The sequence below is a fragment of the Triturus cristatus genome, chromosome 4_2, assembly GCF_964204655.1.
Source record: "Triturus cristatus chromosome 4_2, aTriCri1.1, whole genome shotgun sequence".
NCBI lineage: Eukaryota > Metazoa > Chordata > Amphibia > Caudata > Salamandridae > Triturus > Triturus cristatus.
The window spans coordinates 245,826,663-245,846,335 of NC_140586.1; the positions used below are offsets into that span (position 1 = coordinate 245,826,663).

At 47.6% G+C, this 19,673-nt stretch overlaps 1 protein-coding gene across 2 annotated transcripts in view; it reads right to left on the reverse strand.

Annotated features, from left to right (window-relative positions):
* Positions 1-19,673, reverse strand: part of LOC146833562 (E3 ubiquitin-protein ligase TRIM39-like) — a 218,777-nt gene that overhangs the window by 133,530 nt on the left and 65,574 nt on the right. For both annotated transcript variants that reach the window (XM_085601416.1, XM_085601417.1), the window contains exon 4: positions 3,535-3,753. In XM_085601416.1, the coding sequence (XP_085457542.1) occupies positions 3,535-3,753 (219 nt within the window). The remainder of the gene's footprint in view (positions 1-3,534; positions 3,754-19,673) is intronic.

Below are 19,673 nucleotides of genomic sequence, written 5' to 3' on the forward strand. Positions count from 1 at the left end.
GCAACCGTTTTCCCTCCTTTGGTAGTGAGTTTGAAATGGGGTGGTTTTAGTAGATTCGCTGAGGAAGATCTAAGAGTCCTGGTGGTGGTGTGGGGAGAGAAACGAGCTATGAGGTACCTGGGTCCTGCCCTGTGAGAGGCTTTATGGGTGATCGAAAGAATTTTGAAGAGGATTAGTTTATGGATAGGGAGCCAATGTAGGGTGTTAAGTGCCGAAGATGCAGAAGATCTACGTGGGAGCCCTAATACCAAATGGGCTGCCGCGTTTTGTGCTATTTACAATCTTTATTGTGGCTTTGTTGGAACCTGCCAACAGGCTGTTGCAATAGTCCAAGCGCGAGAGGACTAGGGCAACCGTTACAGATTTCTTGGCTGCCAGTGGAATCAGATCAAAGAATTTCTTCAGAGATCTCATTAAGCTGAAGCAGGTGCCCGCCGTGGCTAGAGCGTGGGGGAGAAATAAGGCAGAATCAAACTTGACCCCCATGTTTCTAGCCACTTTAACCGTTTCCGGTGGAGGGGGGAGTGCCTTCCGGCCACCAACTGTCAGGGATGAAGGTAACATTCCTGCCAATGGGTAGGATTTCAGTTTTGTCAGTGTTACATTGTAGGCGATTGTTATTCATCCACTTTATGATTTGCGAAAGATATGTTTGGAAATTGCTTTCGGCCTCATTATTTTTGTCCAGGGAGACGATCATTTGGGTGTCGTCAGCGTATGAGGTGACTTCAATTCCAAAGGATTTTATAAGGAAAATGAGGGGGCCATATAAATGTTAAATAACAGGGCTCAAGGAGGAGCCCTGAGGGACACCTGTGGTTATGGTCTTCTCTGTGGAAAGGAAGGGGCCTAGCGCAACGGTTTGTTTGCGGTTGGTAAGAAAAGATCTGATCCAAGCCAGGGCGGTACCCGTAATACCGCCGCGTTAGAGTCTTGCAAGAAGGATGTCATGGGAGATGGTATCGAACGCAGCGGAAAGGTCCAGGAGGATCAGAACAGCTTTCTTACCAGAGTCAGCGAGGGTTTTTAATAACTCTGTGATCTCTAAAAGGGCCGACTCCGTTGAATGTTTAGGACGGAAGCCGGATTGTTGAGGATGAAGGATATTGTTAGATTCAATGAAATTTGAAAGTTCTTTGAGCACGAACCTCTCCGTTATTTTGCCCAGCACCGGGAGCAGCGAAATAGGCCGCAAGTTAGAGAGGACCGATGCGTCCACGTTTTCTTTCTTTTTGAGGGGTTTAACCAGGGCAAGTTTCCAGTCATCTGGGACAATGCCTGTATTTAGCGAGGAATTGACAATTTGGTTTATGACTGGGTTGATTGTATCAATAAGTTTGTGTAAAATCCTGGGGGGGCAGGCATCCAATGGGGATCCTGATTTACAGGTCATTATAGCCTTGAGTGTGGAATCCAGTGAGACTGGAGTAAAGGTAGAGAAACCTAAGGAAGTTGAGGCTAGGATGGGGGCTTCAGTCTCGATGTTGGAGGAGTTATGGGGAATTTTTTTTTGTATTTTGGAAATCTTCTCTTCGAAGTAATTAGAGATATTGTTACACAGAGTTTGTGAGGGGGGTAGGTCTTTCTGTAATCCCTTGGGATTTGTGAAGGAGTGGACTATTTTAAAAATAGATTTCTGATCAAGTTTAGACTCCAGTATGGCTTTTGAGTAGTATACTTTTTTGGTAGTTTTAATATGGACATGGTAAAGTCTTCTACAAGCTTTGTAGGCTCTCCTATCCTCGATAGTGTAGGACTTTCTCCATTTACGTTCTTTTTGTTTGCAGTGATGTTGTTCTTTAGCTAGCTCAGGAGTAAACCAGGGAGGTCTGAGTTTTTGGTTTCCTTTTTCCTTTTCTGTCCTGAGACTCTAGGGGTGCTAAGTCATTGCAAATGCTGGAGATCCAGGTATGAAAGTTGATGGATATGTCCGGATTGGAGCATTCTTTCAGCCAAGATTCTGTGATGAACAAGAAATCGAGCTGCATATCCAATATTAAATCTCTAATATCTTGGCAGTGTTTGCTAAGAGACCTTGCGTTAATAAGTCCTCCTTGCAACTTGAGATTGCGGGTTGAAGAGGAAGGGCTCATCTTATTGGTCACTGTGGGGGCGCTATCCAGAAACGCATGTCTACACTTGTAACATGTGTAGGAGCCCCATATTTTATCCGGGGCAACTTGGTGGTAGCATTCCCTCCTAACGTTGAGTGACCTTAAGACCACGGAACTGTAGGTTAGTAAAGGTGATGTTTGGGCAGGGATTCCTGCCTTAGGCACGTCCTTGGCGCAGACGGGCTTGCCTTCGGCGCGCCCGCTGCACGCGTCTGCTGCGCGTTCGTCCTGGCATGGATTTTATCCCCGGTGACCCGGAAGTGAGGGGGAGGGGTGGGGGGAGGAGTAACTGCCCGAGGTCCACCCTCCGTTCAAACGGCACTTGCCGCGACGGACCAGGGTGCAGGGCAACGTCCAAAAACACACAGGTATGATTGTTTCCCCACCGCCCTCCACAGTATTATCACAGTTTCTAAAAACGATTTTAAAGCAATGCTAGTTTTCATTGCCACCATGCACTCCAATACAACTGTACTCATCAGATCCTGGAAAGAGGTTTTTTTCTGCCAAAGGCAGTGTGGAAGGAATCCAAATCATCTCAGTTCCCATCGGGGAGGGACCAGGATACACACTTTAGAAAAAGGACTAGGAAAGATTCCGGGAGGAGCACTTAGGGTGCTTATTGTTTTGTCAAAGCACAAAGATCCATGGATTCAGCCTGAATGTAAACCCGAGCTGTGAAGTTGTGGATTTTCAGCAGTACTGGAGAAATTAAACTCCATGGGCCCTTGAATGCAGAAGGCAAGAACGCTAGTCATCCTGCAAGTGACCATCCAGAATGGGATTGCCAATCACTTAGGCCAAGGCCTCCTGTCAGGGGAGTGATCCAGTTTTGGGGAAGCTGAAAGATGAGCATTTATGCTCTCATGCACAAATACAAATAAGAAGAAACTGAGGCGAAAGAAGCAGTAGACATTTTGCCCAAACGTTCCAAGTTACTACCAGGATTAAAGGCTGTAATAAGGAAAGGAGCTACTAACACTAGAGACTTGGAAGTGCATGTACCCATTTCGAAGTAAAAATTAGAAATGTCCAGCTCTATATTACGTTCAAAGGGCCCGGTGCTCCTGGAAGCCTGTGTAAATGCTTACACATGAACGCCAGACTTGTGCTACATTTACAGGACTTCAGGAGAACATCCATTATGTTAGTGGCTCCCATTTAGGGTTTAAATTAATCCAGCATAGATATTCCCAAAACCCGGCAATGCTTCAACCCTCTAAAGACACCATCGTTTATCCGTGTATTAAGATAGTGTCCTGCAACTAAGGTGGAACCAGTCTGTACATGTTGTTAGGCAGTCTGCATGCACAGGCGCAAGGTACATAGAATCTGAACAATCATACATCTTTTTCACAGTGAGGTGAGCACGCACATACACATTACACAGAGTAATGAACAGTATCATGGAGTAATTTACCTTCAAGAGTTCCGATGCTGGTTCTTTACACTTCTTTTCAATCTCTACCACCAGGGATTCGAGATAAGCGATCTGACGTGAAAGTGTTGCTTTATCAACTTTTTCTGCCGCAGTCATTTTGTGAGCCGTGTCCAATTTGGTCTGTTCTTTTTCTTTCAGGTGCCTGCGCAGCTGCTCAATCTCGGCCACAATTTTTTTCATCTCAGTTCCCAACCTCACCTGTCAGCAGGGGGGTGGGGTTGGGGGGGGGGGTTGGGAAGGGGGTAGAAGAGAAGAAGTCGGTTAGATGTGAATGTAACACCAGCCACAACGTGCAAGACAGAATGGGCTGGAGGAACTGTAAAAACAGCAGAACTTGGGGAAATAGGCGATTTGTCATTACTCCATTTCCTCTGCTCTGTCCAAATTTTCCTCAACATAAAACCCCCCAGAAATCACTAGCTTTGACAAACCTGGTGCAATTGTTCGTAGTGCAGCCTGGTAAGGTAGTTAGCAGACCAAGGCATCCACTACACACCTAGTTGCAGACGTGAATCACAGTTTGTCCATTCAACCTAGCATGCGTCCAAAGATACGATTAGATTTTAGTCTGGTCACTAGAAGTCCTTTTATCAGCACATGGAGACAGCTGTAGTGTGTGCTAATAAGTATTGTTTAGTGTTAAGTAGGAATTTATTCAAACAAATTGTATGCCCATCAAAATTGTTCTTTACTTACCTGTGGCCTGCCGGTATTAAAGCCTGCATATTTTCAAATACCCCTTTCTTTCAATTAGTGTCTGTAGAAGATGGCCCTACTAGTACGTTTATTCTAAATCGTTCATGAGATGCTTTAAAGTGTTATGCCCTTGTAGCAACACTGCACATTTCCTTACATTGCCCTCTTATTTTCCGCACAACATTATTGCGGTGACCTTTTGCACATATTCGTGTGCGTGACAATGGTGGATTAGTTTTTCTGAACCCAATTTTGTTTACACATCCTGCTTCGTATAACACGGTCATGATACCTCGAACACCAAGTACAAGGCCTGTTACACACAATGTACAAATGTCGTTCTATCTTCATCCACAGGGCGACAAGTCAAACTACATATCCATAACATTACTAATCTATACGTACATAACAAGGATGCTTTTTATTATAAATAAGCATCTCATAGGATTAGTAGAGGAGGCACTTCAGCAGAGGGTCCCTGCATGCGGAGACTTCACCAAGCAGCGGTCTGACATCTTCTGTGAGGGGGTGTCCAGTTTGTGAACAGGACGGGGGTCCTACATTATATTCCGCCAGGTAATGGGGTTGGAATTCTTTGCTATACACCTACACACACTCTAGGTACACAGAGTAGGGCTTGCATAGTAGGAGTATGCCCGATTACTACCTTGTATTATATGCCTGCATATATACACACACTGTCTTATCACCATGGTGGAACTGTATCCATTTACTATTTTGGTGCTTGTAATAACTTTCATCCGTTTGTCAACTGATTATCACAGCACATGTATTCTAAACAAAAATCACGTTGGTTCAATAAACATATTGAAAACGTCCTATTGTGTATTCTCTGTATATTTCTCCGAGAACGAGTAAGCATGAGTAACTGAGCAAAAGGTTCTAGTTCGGTTATCACAATCCCTGAAGGTCAGGCTTGTCATGTTCAGTGGTTGCCCGAAACCATTCGCTCTCGGTTCAGGTCAGCAGGGCTCATGGTGGCACTGTGAGCTAGCTGTTCTCCAGGCCAACATATCCTGCGTGGGTGTCTGGAACCGGTCTAGGCACCTTACCCAAAGTACGTTGTCCAACAAACACAGGTCGTACGGATTAGAAGGAACTACACAACATGGCGCCGCCAACTTGGTTTGGGTTCCTATTTTACGTTCTACCAGAGTAGTTCAGTTGTGTTTTCTCAGAGACTCCTAGTCACCACCAAACCGAAGATGTCCACCACGGTGGTAGGGAAATGCACCTCAGCTGAGTTTGTATACCCCATGTATCGGCTGTAGGTTACGCGAGCTTGTAGGATAAAACTTCCCACCTTGTGCTTACCCCATCTCCATAAATTCATCCACCAATTTATTTTTGTTCAAACAATGTCAGACATTGAGGAAGGAGCTTTACACATAACAGAGAACTGCAGACATGCAGTTACTAAGAAAGTGTTACAATATGGATACCGGGCTACGAGTGGAAACGTTACCTTCGAGGTGGAGGGATACGAAGCATTCAGAACAGAGGTATTAAATTCCCAATTGCTCACACACAAATGTTTCACACATACATCGAGATGGAACACCAGATGAACACACTCCATATGAGGAACTAGAAATTCCTCTATCTTACCAAGATCATATAAATTGCTTTAAAGGTGCCAACACTAGAGAAAATGTGAGACTTTGTCCACTCAGTAAAGGAGCGACATGGCCAGTCTTAGCTGCTTTTACACCGCATCCTAACACACCCAATTTAACTGCAGCAGAAATGCATACACTATACAGAGATTTAGTAAAAATAACAGTTCAAAATGCGAACACTCAGTCAAACCTGCGCGGATTGTTCAAGCTGCACAACTCCAATTGGCTACCGTGTATCATCCCAGAAACACCTAATACCGTTATGGGAAAGATTCCTCCCAGTCAGAAGCAAATTCCGTTCTGGACAGCACAAAAAAAAAAAACAAGCCAGCTTGAAGCAGTTTTTCCCCCATACGAGCCCGCAGGAAAACACAGAATAATGACTTGCTAGCCAATGGGGATAGCTCCCCCGGTGGAAGACAGTCACTTGAGGTACAGTGTTCGCTGCCATTTACACCAAAACACATGGTACCCTCCTACCCTGGATGTCTTGCCAGAGGTACTGAATGAGTACGGGGAAGCACCTACCCTGGACTTGTGAACGAAAGTGATGGGCAATTTTGCCACAGTATCAGCCAGCAACAAAGTGGGAGGCAACAGCATTGGCTATACACTAACACCTGAGGGAGTACACCTCTGCACAGCAGGAGCGGGAATTGCCTAGAACTTTTTGAAGAAACCTTTGCTACGCTAGGTAGAGATAATTTGGGAGCTAGACCTGGAAAACCACAAGTTAAGAGTAATTCTGAAAAGGATAACTAAGCAAGCACCCGACTCTTCAAAGAAGTGCGACAATAAAAATAAAAAACAAGATACAATCACAGGGTGGGCCTCCTTAACAGGAAACCACTGAGACGAAATACAACCTTAGAAACTGTGAGAACATTTGAAAGCCTGACAGGCATCAGGATACTAATACACGTTCCCCTCAGCAGTTATTGGATAAGCGTCCGGAGAAGTTGGACAGTCAGATCAGAAGAGAAAGTGAAACCACAGAAGAAATCACAATGCTTATCAGACTACATCATTAAAAAAAGACAAGTCAATGACTCAAAAACCTCAATTTAAAAAGAAGGTAGCTGGGATTAAAATAAGATGTACCCAGGCTGCTGAGGACTCTGCTTCTGAACAGGGAATGGGCAGTGACTATGCTAGACAGCGCTACGGAAGTCACAATAGCTCGCCGGAACCTGATGGATTATCTGGCCGCAGACGCGCTGAGTGAGCATATCAAAGTGGAAACACCCGATACTAAGATGTGTCCCACATCATTTATATGAGAACGCTCCAGTTGGACATACCCAGGAACATCAAGACTCTTTTGAGACAACTTGACATATGGTTACAATATTCTTTTGGCTGAAAAGGATTGGCCACCTGAGTTCGTAATGGAGTGACCAAACAGGGAAATGGTTATTTTACCGACCTTTTACTACCTAGTTTCAGAATCTGTAAAACATACTTATGTCATGGAATAGGCATTTGGGCTAGCTACTACACGATACCGCATCCATGCTGGGTGGAACAATTGAGTCACCACAACAAAAGATCCCATTAAAGTCAACTCATCAACCCCAGAGGCGTACCCTAAAAAACAAGTTAGGGAAATCCTAGAACAACTTGAAAACCAAGGTGCAATAGAAAATTGCACCTCAATGAATGACCCATTGTTACCTGTAAGGAAACGAGAATTCATACATTCTAGTATTAGACTACAGACATTTAAATACATCTACCCGCACATTTGCAGTACAAAATGCACAGTGCCGCACTAATAAACATTGTGCGGAAAAATGCAGCACACTAGATATCTCAAATGGATCTTTCTGCCAAAATATAGCACCTGAAAGCAGATATTTGACAGCATTTTCAGCAATAGGTACACAGGGGCAAGTTTAGTTTACCTCAAGGGTATAAGAATAGCCCTGGGCTGTTATCAGCCAGAGGCATTGTCCCATGTAGACTATATAGATACCCAACGGATGATGAATTACGCTACACTTGGACAGAGTAGACCATACAATTCTCTTGAGCTACAAATTGAATTAAAAAATTGCCCATCATAAAATTTAATTTTTAAGGATGTGAACTGTCAGAGGCAGGCAAAAGTCTGGCAAGCCAATTTATTTTTTGAAAAATGTGCGTTGCTCCAACCTCCCCCCCCACCCCCACAGCACTGAAAAGAATACAATCCACTTTGGGATTTTAAAATGTTGCCAGAACATACATCTTGGATTACGCGGAACGGGTAAAACCATTCTACGATTTGATTAGACGGACTTAAAAACACATTGGATATATGAACATACATGTGTAAACACAACCAACCTAATCTGCGTAGTCGCTGGACCAATCAGGTACACCTACATCACTTTGAAAGAAGGTGATACAGCATACATATCACATTTGTACACAAACTTTGCAATGCGTTTTGCACCAACAGATAATTAACATAGCAGTACAGAGAGGAGAGGATAGCGCGAGCAAGCGAGGGAGAGAGGGGAGCAAGCGAGGGAGAGAGGGGAGCCAGAGGGGAGAGAGGGGAGCCAGAGGAGAGAGAGCGCGAGCAAGCGAGGGAGAGAGGAGAGAAAGGGGGAGCCAGAGGAGAGAAAGGGGGAGCCAGAGGAGAGAAAGGGGGAGCCAGAGGAGAGAAAGGGGGAGCCAGAGGAGAGAAAGGGGGGGGAGCCAGAGGAGAGAAAGGGGGGGGAGCCAGAGGAGAGAAAGGGGGGGGAGCCAGAGGAGAGAAAGGGGGGGGAGCCAGAGGAGAGAAAGGGGGGGGAGCCAGAGGAGAGAAAGGGGGGGGAGCCAGAGGAGAGAAAGGGGGGGGAGCCAGAGGAGAGAAAGGGGGGGGAGCCAGAGGAGAGAAAGGGGGGGGAGCCAGAGGAGAGAAAGGGGGGGGAGCCAGAGGAGAGAAAGGGGGGGGAGCCAGAGGAGAGAAAGGGGGGGGAGCCAGAGGAGAGAAAGGGGGAGCAGCCAGAGGAGAGAAAGGGGGAGCCAGAGGAGAGAAAGGGGGAGCCAGAGGAGAGAAAGGGGGAGCCAGAGGAGAGAAAGGGGGAGCGAGGAGAAGGGGAGAGAGGGATTGAGGGCGAAGGGGGATTAAAGGGGGAAAGGGGGAAGGGGAGGAGGGAAAGGGGGATGGAGGGGAGGAGAGGGGGGGGGGGAGATGCCTCTAGATCAATAGGATTACATCTACACTGATTGGTCTGCTCAGCTTGCCGAAGGGACAAAATACCAATATTCTGCAGCATGCACAATATTAAAGGGGCGCATGCATGATGGAGAGTTCCATTCAGTAAATACTTGCACACAGTCCCATGGGTACAGCGCAGCTGGCATAACTCAGATTCCTGATACTGGCACTGCAGAATACAAATCTTGGACTCCCCACACTAAGTATGCGATTCGTATTATTGTGTCCGGTCATATAACTAATACCTTCACTACTGGGGCCAGAATGGATTGAGATTCCAAGGGTTGCATAATCAAGCACAAGATGCTTTAGGAGCAACTGGCAAAGCTAAAAATGCTTGCCACAGGCTAATGCAATTCACACATTGGGTCATCAACGTTTTGGCGTTCATGTTGCAGGGAATTCTATGGCTGATTAAGCCACTAAGGCAACAGTTCCCACTGCTGCTACCATTCGTTCTAGTAAGAGATTAGACAGACATCATGGTGGCTGTCAATGCTGCATGCAAAGACACCCACCTGCCGAAAGGCTTTCCATTCAAGTACTCCTACAAGTTAGATGCACAAAATGTACTGTATGCTCCGATTCCAGGAGAGGGAGATAGAGTTTTACCAAACACTGATCACAGATTGGGTTTAATACTAGCTGCACATGAGGGTCTGGGTTCAGCACACACAGGGAGTACTGCTAGAATTTTGAAATTGAAGTAACGCTATTGGTGGCCTGGCCTTACTAAATAGACTAGGACTTTATCCTCAGATGTAACATCTGCCAGCAGATGAAGGGTTCCCCTATAGCACATCCACTACATCCACCTCTAATGATCTCAGACAAGCCTCTGGCTTGTGCATTTGGATCACTGCAGCCAGTTACCCTCAGACGGGGCTTGCAAGTACATCTTGATGGCAGTTTATTCATGCTCCAGATTCCTGTCGGTATGGCCACAGTGGTCGGCTGACACCGGAACGGTTATAAATACACAATTGGAACACTACATTCCGGCCAGAGTCTGGCGTTTAGCTCTCGGGCTTACAAAGAAGCCAAGGGAAGTTTGTGTGTGACCTTGCAGTACTCCTCCCCCTACCATCCGGAGGGAAATTGGGAAGTTGTTAGGAAAAACCAGGACTTAAAGCAGTCCTTAACAGATAGAGCACTAGGCTCAGGGTGCAGTTGGGTCCATCACCTATGTGGGGTCCAGAGGGCACTTAATAACATGCCGAACAAATCTCTGGGTGGTCGTACTCCATATGAAATACTGTTTCGAGTGAGAATATGTACCAGTCCTTGTTAAGGTCAGCACAGTGGTGCGGAAACACCATTTGACATCAATTAAAGTTTGGCTGTTTTACAGGACCTCAATGAATTTCAGGGTGCACAAAGCAACATCCAAGTAAAACACATCGCCACTGGGGAAGTGAAGGTTGTTCTGCAAGACCCGGAAGGGTCCCGAAAGTTGTGGACCTGGTCAGTGAAAGAAATGTGGGCAGGAAAAACATTTGGGCCATCTAAGAGCGCCTGTACCTGTCCTGCCTTTCTAAAGTGCTAAAACTGTACTTTCACCCCTTGCCAGTTGACGATACAAAAAGATTTGTCTCCATTGATCTTATCAAATCACACTATGCAGTCTATTCTCAACAGTAGGCAGGTGGACTCTTGAGTAGCCACCACACTCCTCTTGCTACTAATCAGTAAGTAAATAACTAATGTAGTTTCACTGTTTCTTGTTGGAGAGGGGAATCTTTTGTTATTACAACTGTACAGTCCACCAGTACAAAAGAAGAAAACAAGTTACCCTTTAACTTTGGTTCTCCAGTATTGGTAACTTTCATAGATTCCAATAGCTTGTATCATTCCCCGTCGTCGGAATGGGAGTCTCGGTAAACAAAATAACATAGCAGAAGGTACAAAAGAGAAAGAAAAAGGCCTAGGCCTCATTCCCTTTTGTAGCATATCCACCTCTTTTTGTAAAAGAGACCAAAATAAAGCAATAGTCAATCAGATTAGCCTCACCCCACAGAACCCTCCTGAGAACACCTCAGATTTTCGTAGCCGTTGTGAAACAGTACACGCAAAACCTGCAGAGGGCTGAGCTTTCCCAGGGGAGGAGGGTGGGCGCATGGGAATCTATGAAAGTTACCAATACTGGAGAACCAAAGTTACAGGTAAGTAACTGGTTTTCTTACTCCAGTATTGGAACTTTCATAGATTCCCATAGCTTGTAACAGAGTAGCTAGCAGTCAGAAGCACATTTTGCTCCCTTAGTGAAATCTCTTCATCTAGTCTTTTTTTTTTTTTTTTTAATTAAAACATCAAACTATGCAATCACATAAAGAACACCTAGCAAAATGTGCAAATAAAAAAGGAAGGAGGGAAGAACGGAAAGCTCACCACTCAATGGAAGAGGTTCCTCAGGACTGCTTGGCCTACAGCCGTGTCTTCTTGCGCCAAGGTCTCCAGGCAGTAATGTCTTGTGTAGGTGTGCGTGCTGCTTCAAGTTGCAGACCTGCAGATGTCTTTAATCTGGACCCCCGCAAAGAGCCGTAGAGAAAGCCAAGGACCTTGTCGAGTGTGCTCTAATTCTGCCCTCTAGAGGCTGGTCAGCTGCAGAATGACAGAACTGTATAGCACTGGAGATCCATTGAGCAATACCCTTCTTGGACAGGGGTAAGCCTATGTGGGGGAACACTGAATGCAATAAACAATTGAGTAGATTTCCGAAATTCTTTAGTACGGTCCAGATAAATTTTCAAGCACCGCTGCACGTCCAGCGAATGAAGTGCCCTTTCTGCCGGCATAGATGGATGAGGAAAGAAAGCCTTGAGAATCACCGGCTCATTTAAATGAAAATCCGAAGGCACCTTTGGGATTAACTTTGGATTAGTCCTTAGAATCACTGTATTTCTTTTGAATTGGAGGAAATGTTTCTCGATTGTGAGAGCTTGTAATTCTCCAATACGTCTTGCCGAAGTGAGAGCAAGAAGGAACGCCAATTTCCATGTGAGGAATTTCAAATCTGCTCGATGAACTGGTTCAAAGGGATGCTTCATCAGCTGGGTGAGAACCAAGTTCAAATGCCATGTGGGAGGCGGAGGCCTCACTGGAGGAAAGACTCGAAATAGGCCTTTGAGAAATTGTTTGACAATTCCCGGATGACCAGAGAAAAGGCCCAGATGCAGTGCGTCTGTAGCGAGAAACTGCAGCCAAGTGAACCTTTATGGACGAATGAGCCAGACCTGCCTTAGCCAAGGACAGGAAATAAGGAAGAACCTGATGAGGTTGAGACAAGAAACCGTCCACACCTTGCTGTTGGCACCAGATGCAAAATAGTTTCCATTTTAAACGGCAAGTCTCGTTAGTGGAAGGAGCTCTAGCCTGAGAGAGAACATCTCTTATCTCTTCCAAGAGATGAAGATCTAGGAATTCTCGCTGCTCAGGAACCATGCTGAGAGGTGTAAGGAACGAGGATACGAATGCCAGATCTGGCCCTGGGACATCGTGAGAAGATCCGGGATCGCCCGTAGAGGACATGGAGAGGCCAGAGAAAAGAGGTGAAGCTCCGTGAACCAAAACTGCCTTGGCCAAGCTGGGGCTATTAGGGTCATCTTGCATGGCTCAGTTTTGGTCTTCCTGAGTGTTCTCGGTATTAACGGAATGGGGGGGCAGGGGGGGGGGGGGGGGCGACGCGTACACAAATGCTCTTGACCAAGCTATCGCAAGCGCATTTCCCCAGCGATCCGCGATGGTGTAGTTTGCTTGCGTAAAGCAGGCATTTTCTGTTCACCGGGGTAGCAAAGAGATCTATTGAGAGTTTGCCCCACCGGTGGAAAATGTCCTCCAAGACCATCTGGTTTAGTTCCCATCTGTGGCTGACTGACGAAAGCCTGCTGAGCCTGTGCGCCTTTTCGATTAGCACTCCTGGTAGGTGTTCTACCTTGAGCAATATTCCGTGTAGGATTGCCCACTCCCCAATTTTTTGGGCCTCCTGCGACAACGGAAGAGATCTGGTACCCCCCTTCCTTGTTTATGTAGTGCATGGCCATGGTGTTGTCTGTGCAGACGAGAACCGCTGAACCCTGCAAACGTGAAGGAAATGCTTGCAGTGCCAGACGAATCGCTCTGACCTCCAGGAGGTTGATGTGAAGAAGGCGGTGCCGGGGCAACCAATGCCCGCTTATATGCAAGTCTTGAAGCACCGCACCCCAGCCTTCCAGCGAGGCATCTGTTACAACTTGAGGAGCCGGATTGCTAACGAAGGATAGACCTTGGGATAAATTCTCTTTTGTCCACCACAAGGCAGCTTCTTTCATTGCCGCAGTAATCACTATCTTGTCGAAGGAGCCATGAACATGTTGCCATTGCATGTCTAGTTGCTCCTGAAGAGATCGCATTTGCAGTGGGGTATCAGAGGGATGCATGAAGAGATCACTCCTAGAAGGGATTTGTAACGGCGTACTGAAAGACACTCTTTTTCTCAACAGATGAGCCAAGGACCTCAGTTTCTCTTGCCTTTCTGAAGATAGCCCCTAGGAATCGTGCTTTCTTGGACGGACAGAGACTACTTCTCCCTGTTGAGTCAGACCTAGATTTCAGCAACCAGTCGTCCAGGTAGGGGAAGATTTGAAAATGCTGTTTCCTGAGGAAAGCTGCCACCGGTGCCAGCACCTTGGTAAAGATCCTCGGGGCTGAGCGAAGTCCAAAGGGTAAAACTTTGAATTGGAAGTGGCTCTTGGCTACTGTGAATCGTAGAAACCTCCTGTGGACTGGATGAATGGGTATGTGAAAATACGCATCCTCGAGATCAAGAGTGGCCAGGAAATCTCCCGGGTTGATTAAGATATCCTGGGGAGAGACCATCCGAAAGGATTGACTGATGAGATAGGGGTTTAGCTCCCTGAGATCTAAAATGGGGTGCCATTTCTCCAGCGTCTTCTTGGCCAGGAAAAACCTGGAGTAGAAACTGTCCCCTCAGAGACAGGGGAACCAGCTCCACTGCTCCCTTAAAGCATCTGATGAACTTCGAGCTGTAAGAGACGCAGATGTTTTGAAGGCATAGCAAAAGGGGGCTTGGAAGGTGGCATATGAAGAAACTCCAGCATATGGCCATCTCGAAAGATGTTGAGCACCCAACGGTCTGATTTTATCCGTTTCCAGTTGTGGAGGTATTGAGACACCCTACCTCCCACAGGTGTTAACGGGGAGGTGGGTACAGTAGGCAGAGCCAGAACACCGCTATGGTCTCTTGGAATGGTCACGTCCCTGGCGATTTTGTTTTCCTCTAGTGTTGGACCTAGAGAAAGAAGAGGTCTGGCCTGGTCTTTGTTGGTATGTTGGGCGATACGACTGAGACGTTGAACCATAAGAGTACAGTCGTTGTTGGTACGAACCTCTGACGGATGTGGCACTCTTCCCCCTGGCCCCACGGAAAGGAACCTTCAGATACTGAAGATTTCCTAGAGCTCTTGCAATTTCCGTATCTTTAATGTCCTGAGGGGCATCGTCGATATGTTTGATGGTGAGGCATTATTTGGCAAACGGGAGGTCCAGAATTTTGTTCTGGACCTGCAGCCGGAACCATGTCGCCCGGAGCCAGCCCTGGCAACGAAGAACAGCTGCGCCTGCCAGTGAACGGAAAGCTGTTGTGGCAATATCCATGGCAGAGTCGATCACTTCCGCAGATGTAGCCTCTCCCTCCTGTAGAATCTTCTTGGCCTCCACCTTGGACTCCTGTGGGAGCTTGTCCAAATATGGTGTGAGGTCGCACCACATTTGGCGATCGTACCTACCAAGGATCGCCAACGCATTCACTGCCCGTACCAAAAGAATTGCCCTAAAAGAAAACCTTTTCACTGCATTATCACGGCGCCAGCCTTATTTATCGGGAGGAGTTGTCAGGGGTGCAGAAGGATTGCGTGACTCTTTGTGCCGCCTGTGATATTACCGAATCAGGCTTCGGTTAACCTATCAAGGACGCTTTACTATCCTCAGGCGCCTTGTACTTCTCCAGGCGTGGCAAAACTGGAACAGTAGCCGGGTTTTTCATTGCCTTCAAACCCTCATCCCAGACATGGCTGACAATGGGAATGGAACGGACCACTTTCCTGTAGGGCTCCTTAAAATCATAAAGGAAGCATTCCGTTTGAACTGAAGGCATAGGAAGTTTGAATCTACTGGAGGCTCTTTCCATCAGTTTGTGAAATCCCCCCCAATGTCTGCCGGGGGAGAATCCACTGGATCCGGAGTAGGTGAAGCTGGATCTGGGATCACATAATCCTCCCACTCTACACACTGGTTAGACCTGTTGCCATCGTCCTGATCCTCGTCCGAGGAATCATCCTGAACATCTTGGACCACTGGAGGTATACCTGGGCTGGATACCTGCGGCTGTGAAACCATCTGGGATGGTTCTCCCGGAGAAAACACTGCAGAAGCTCATGTTGTAGGCACAGCATGTACTGCAGAGAAAGTCGAAGATGGAGGAGAATTAGCTTGAGAAAACATCTTCCTATAATCCTGCAACATGCCCTGGAGATCTGCCAGGAGGAAAGAAGGGACTGAAACCATCTTCTGGCCTGCGCTTTCCTGATGATAGGATTGCTGGTATGAGCACTCATGAGTATTCGCCCTCAGAATCAGTGTCCTGACATTTTACCAACAATTGTGAGGGGCTATGGGCATAGCCACAAGAATCCTGATCATCCCAGTCAGAGTCCTCTTCTTCCTCGAGTAACAGTGCGGGAGGCAAGTGGGTAACCCTTCTTGGAGACGTCATATCAGGCGTTATTCTCTAAGGAAATAGTAATCCTCTCAGTCGATGAAGAGGTAGATGGTACCGTCGGCGATGGGGTTGTAAGAGAAACCATCGAAGGAGGTAGTTGACGGAAGATCCACCGTCGATGGTTGAATCGTCGACAAAGAAATGAGTCGGCACTGCCGTCGACGAGACAGTCGATACTTTTGCCGTCGTCGTCATTGCTCTTGTTGACGACAGTCGTCGCTGTAACTGTCGTCGACGCTCCCGTCGACACGGACGTCGATATGTGGCTAGAAGGTACCGTCGACGAGCCAGTAGACGGTGTAACTTTTTTCACCTGGGAAGTCTTCGTCGACGGAGTCTTCTGCAGCGTCAATGATCTGGAATCTTTCTCTGACTACTCAGATGTTAGAGAAGAGGGCTTTTTAAAAGGTTTTAGCAGACTCTACCACTGCTGCAGCGAGTCCTTCCCTCTCCTTTGCACCATGGTGAGATTTACTAGGACTCCGGCTGACTCACGGGGGTCTTTTTTGAGACCTTAACAGGATGTTCTGAGGATGGTGAAGGGGAAGCCCTACCCCTTTTCACTGACCTTCGAGATGAGGTGCCAGATGAGGAGTCCTCACTGTCACTTGACAGTTTCCTTCCTCGACTTGAGCTTCTGGAGCCAAGTGAGGAGGCGACCCTCACGGTCCCGGAGGGTCTTCGTAGAGAAGGTGCTGCAGATCTTGCAGTCTGCTGCCTTATGATCCAGGTACAGGCAATAAATGCAGTCCTTATGCCCGTCCTCCACATACAGCCTCTTGCCACAGGTGGAACAAGCCTTGAAGAGGGCTTTCTTCTTGTCAGACATTTCTGAATGAAATACCAAACAGTTCTGAAGAAAAAATGTTGAAAAAAGTAGTCAACTAGAGTTGAAGTGAGCAGAGCTCAAAAGAGACTCCCTTAGCACAACATGCAGTAGAAAATCTGAGGCTCTGAGGTTCTCAGGAGGGTTCTGTGGGGCGAGGCTAATCTGATTGTCTGTTGCTTTATTTTGGTCTCTTTTACAAAAAGGTGGATATGCTACAAAAGGGAATGAGGCCTAGGCCTTTATCTTTCTCTTTTGTACCTACTGCTACGTTATTTTGCTTACAGAGACTCCCATTCCCACGACAGGGAATGATACAAGCTATGGGAATCTATGAAAGTTCCAATACTGGAGTAACAAGTTACTTACCTTTAGTAACGATGTATCTGTGAGAGATATAGGTTAGTTGTAGATTCCTTAACTTAGAATTACCCCCAGGTGTCAGACTGGATACGGAGAATATTTTCTTAGCAGTACCCCTGTGCGTCGGTAGGTGGCGTCAGTTGACTCCGCGTCAGTCCTTGGCGTCGTGGCCACCGGAATGACGTCATGGTGCCTTAGATGCCGCCCCGGAGCGCTGACATCAGTTGACAACTTTCCACGCCAGAAGCGCAGAGCCATGAAAGACACTGACCACTGGTGCGCCACAGCTATGGCCCCTGTAAGGGAGTCCCTATGCCTAGAAGTCAGTTCGCAGAGCGGGTAGGATGGATGGGGCATTAAGGAATCTACAGAAAACCTATGTCTCTTACAGATGCATCATCCTAAAGACAGTTAGTTGTAGATTCCTTACCTTAGAATAGATACCCCAGCAATACTATCCCCGATGGTGGGTCTGCGATCTAAGTTCGCACAAGAATGCCCTGGAGGACCGAACGGGCAAAATAGCCAAAATTATCCTCTGACATGCAATCGAAAGACTGTGGCATAGATGGAGGGGTAGTCTCGAAGGGGAGGGAGTAGCCCCTTCGGACTATTTGCAAAACCCACCTGTCTGACATGGATTGCCAGTGGGGGCAGTGATGGCGAATCCTGCCGTCCACTGGCCGTTGATGGGCCTGAAAACATCAGACTGAGGGTTTGGAGGCTGCAGCAGGGGAAGGTGGTGGTGGTGGTGGGGGGGGGGGGGGGGGGCAGAAGAGGGTGGACTGGCTTGTCCGCTGGCTCCCAGACCTGCGAGGTCACTAGGATCCATGTCCATGGCCATGCAGAGGCTGGCCAGGTTGCGTGAACCGGTGGCTAGGCTGGGCTGGACGTGGCAGGCACCCCTTTGGTAGCCACGAAAGGGACGAAAAGCAGGCTGGAGTGGTCGGGAAGGCGCAGCGAGGCCCAAAGATCTGTCCGTAGCCCGAGAATCTTTAAAGCTCTCCAGCGCAGATTCTGCTTTGTCGCCAAAAAGAAGGCCAACAAAGGGCATGTCCAGCAAAGTTGACTGGACATCCCCCGAAAAGCCAGAAGTCCTCAACCAGGCGTAGCACCTAAGGGCTACCGACGTGGAAATCATTCTGCCTAGTATGTTGGTATCCAATCAACATCGGATTTTGAATTTGGCTACCTCTCTCCCATCCACGATAGGAGCCCCTGTGCTGGGCCTGGACCAGGTGCCCAGGAGGACGCCAGTGAGGGCTTTGTTGAAGGGCAGAAGGGGATCAGAGGAGGATGCCGCAGGCTGAATCACCTTTGCCAGGAGGTTAGTCCTGACTGCCATTGAACGGAGGTCAAGGCCCAAGACCTCAGCTGCCCTTCACACCACCACAGCGTAGGACGCTCCCTCCTCCATAGCCACAGTAGGAGAAGAAAGCATGCCCAGGGGCCCTGACTGACCCCGCGGGGCCCGAAGGTCCGCTGGTGGAGTAGAGCTGCCTAAAGACGAGGTGGAGGGCCTTGTAGAACTTGCAGAGTTGGGCAGGGGACGCTCTGGCTCCTGGAATCGGGGGGAGGCACGGAGTCGTCCCTGAAGTAGGCATCAGGGACAGAGTCTTAGAGTGATGACACTCCGAGTTGCGTGAGTCGACCGATGGGGAGAAGGCAAAGCGCGCCGGGGCTTCTCGCCTTCTTCTTGGACTTATCCGAAGACCTCGAAAACTTGGAGTGCGACGAGGTGTGGGTCCTCGCTACCTTCTGCTCAAACAAGACCGACGCAGAGTCGACTGCAGGGGTCTCCGGTAACTTTCGGGACTGCTTTAACAAAGACTTTGGATTCATGGCCCGGTAGTCGGAGCACTACAGTCGTGGTCGCGTTCCAGTCACCAAATAGACACAAGGTGCGGATCCCTAACAGAAATCAGCTTGTGACAGGAGTTGCAAGGCTTGAACCCAGTCCAGCGTTGGGACATCCTTCACTCACCAGGACTCGAAAAGGAAGTCAACAAAACGTCAAAAAGGGTTAGTCAAAAATTGATTAGGGATAGCCCTCTCCGAATCTGCACTGGGCTGGCACGGAAAAAGAAAACGGATGTCAGCGCACAGGGGCGGAGTCTAAGTAGGTAGCACAACGTCATGATGCCGCAGAGCCAAGCGACTCCACCTACTGACGCGCAGGGGTACTGCTAAGAAAAAGATCACCGGATCCAGTCCGACGCCTGGGGGTAATTATAAGGTAAGGAATCTACAACCAACTGTCTCTTTCAGATACACAAATTTCAGTTCGAAAAAGTTCACGTGAAATGTCACAGATTGACTCATCTCAGAGTTCTACAAAACCTGCTGAGCTGCCAAAGATAGACTAAATGGCATCTGGCTACTTCGTGAACTAAGACGACTACTCATCGGATTCAGTGAACCTGAGATATTGCAGCCACCACCTCTTCCTTTCAAACTACAAGTGCGTGCTTTCTATCTTTGGCTGAAAGAGACATACCTTGTTACATCTCTGGATTACAATCGGATTACCTCACTAGACTCTCCAGGGTGTCTAGTTTTCAGAAATGTGTGTGTTTGGTAGGTTTCCCTAGATGGCTTCCAAGCCCAGGGACAAAAACCCAGCACCCA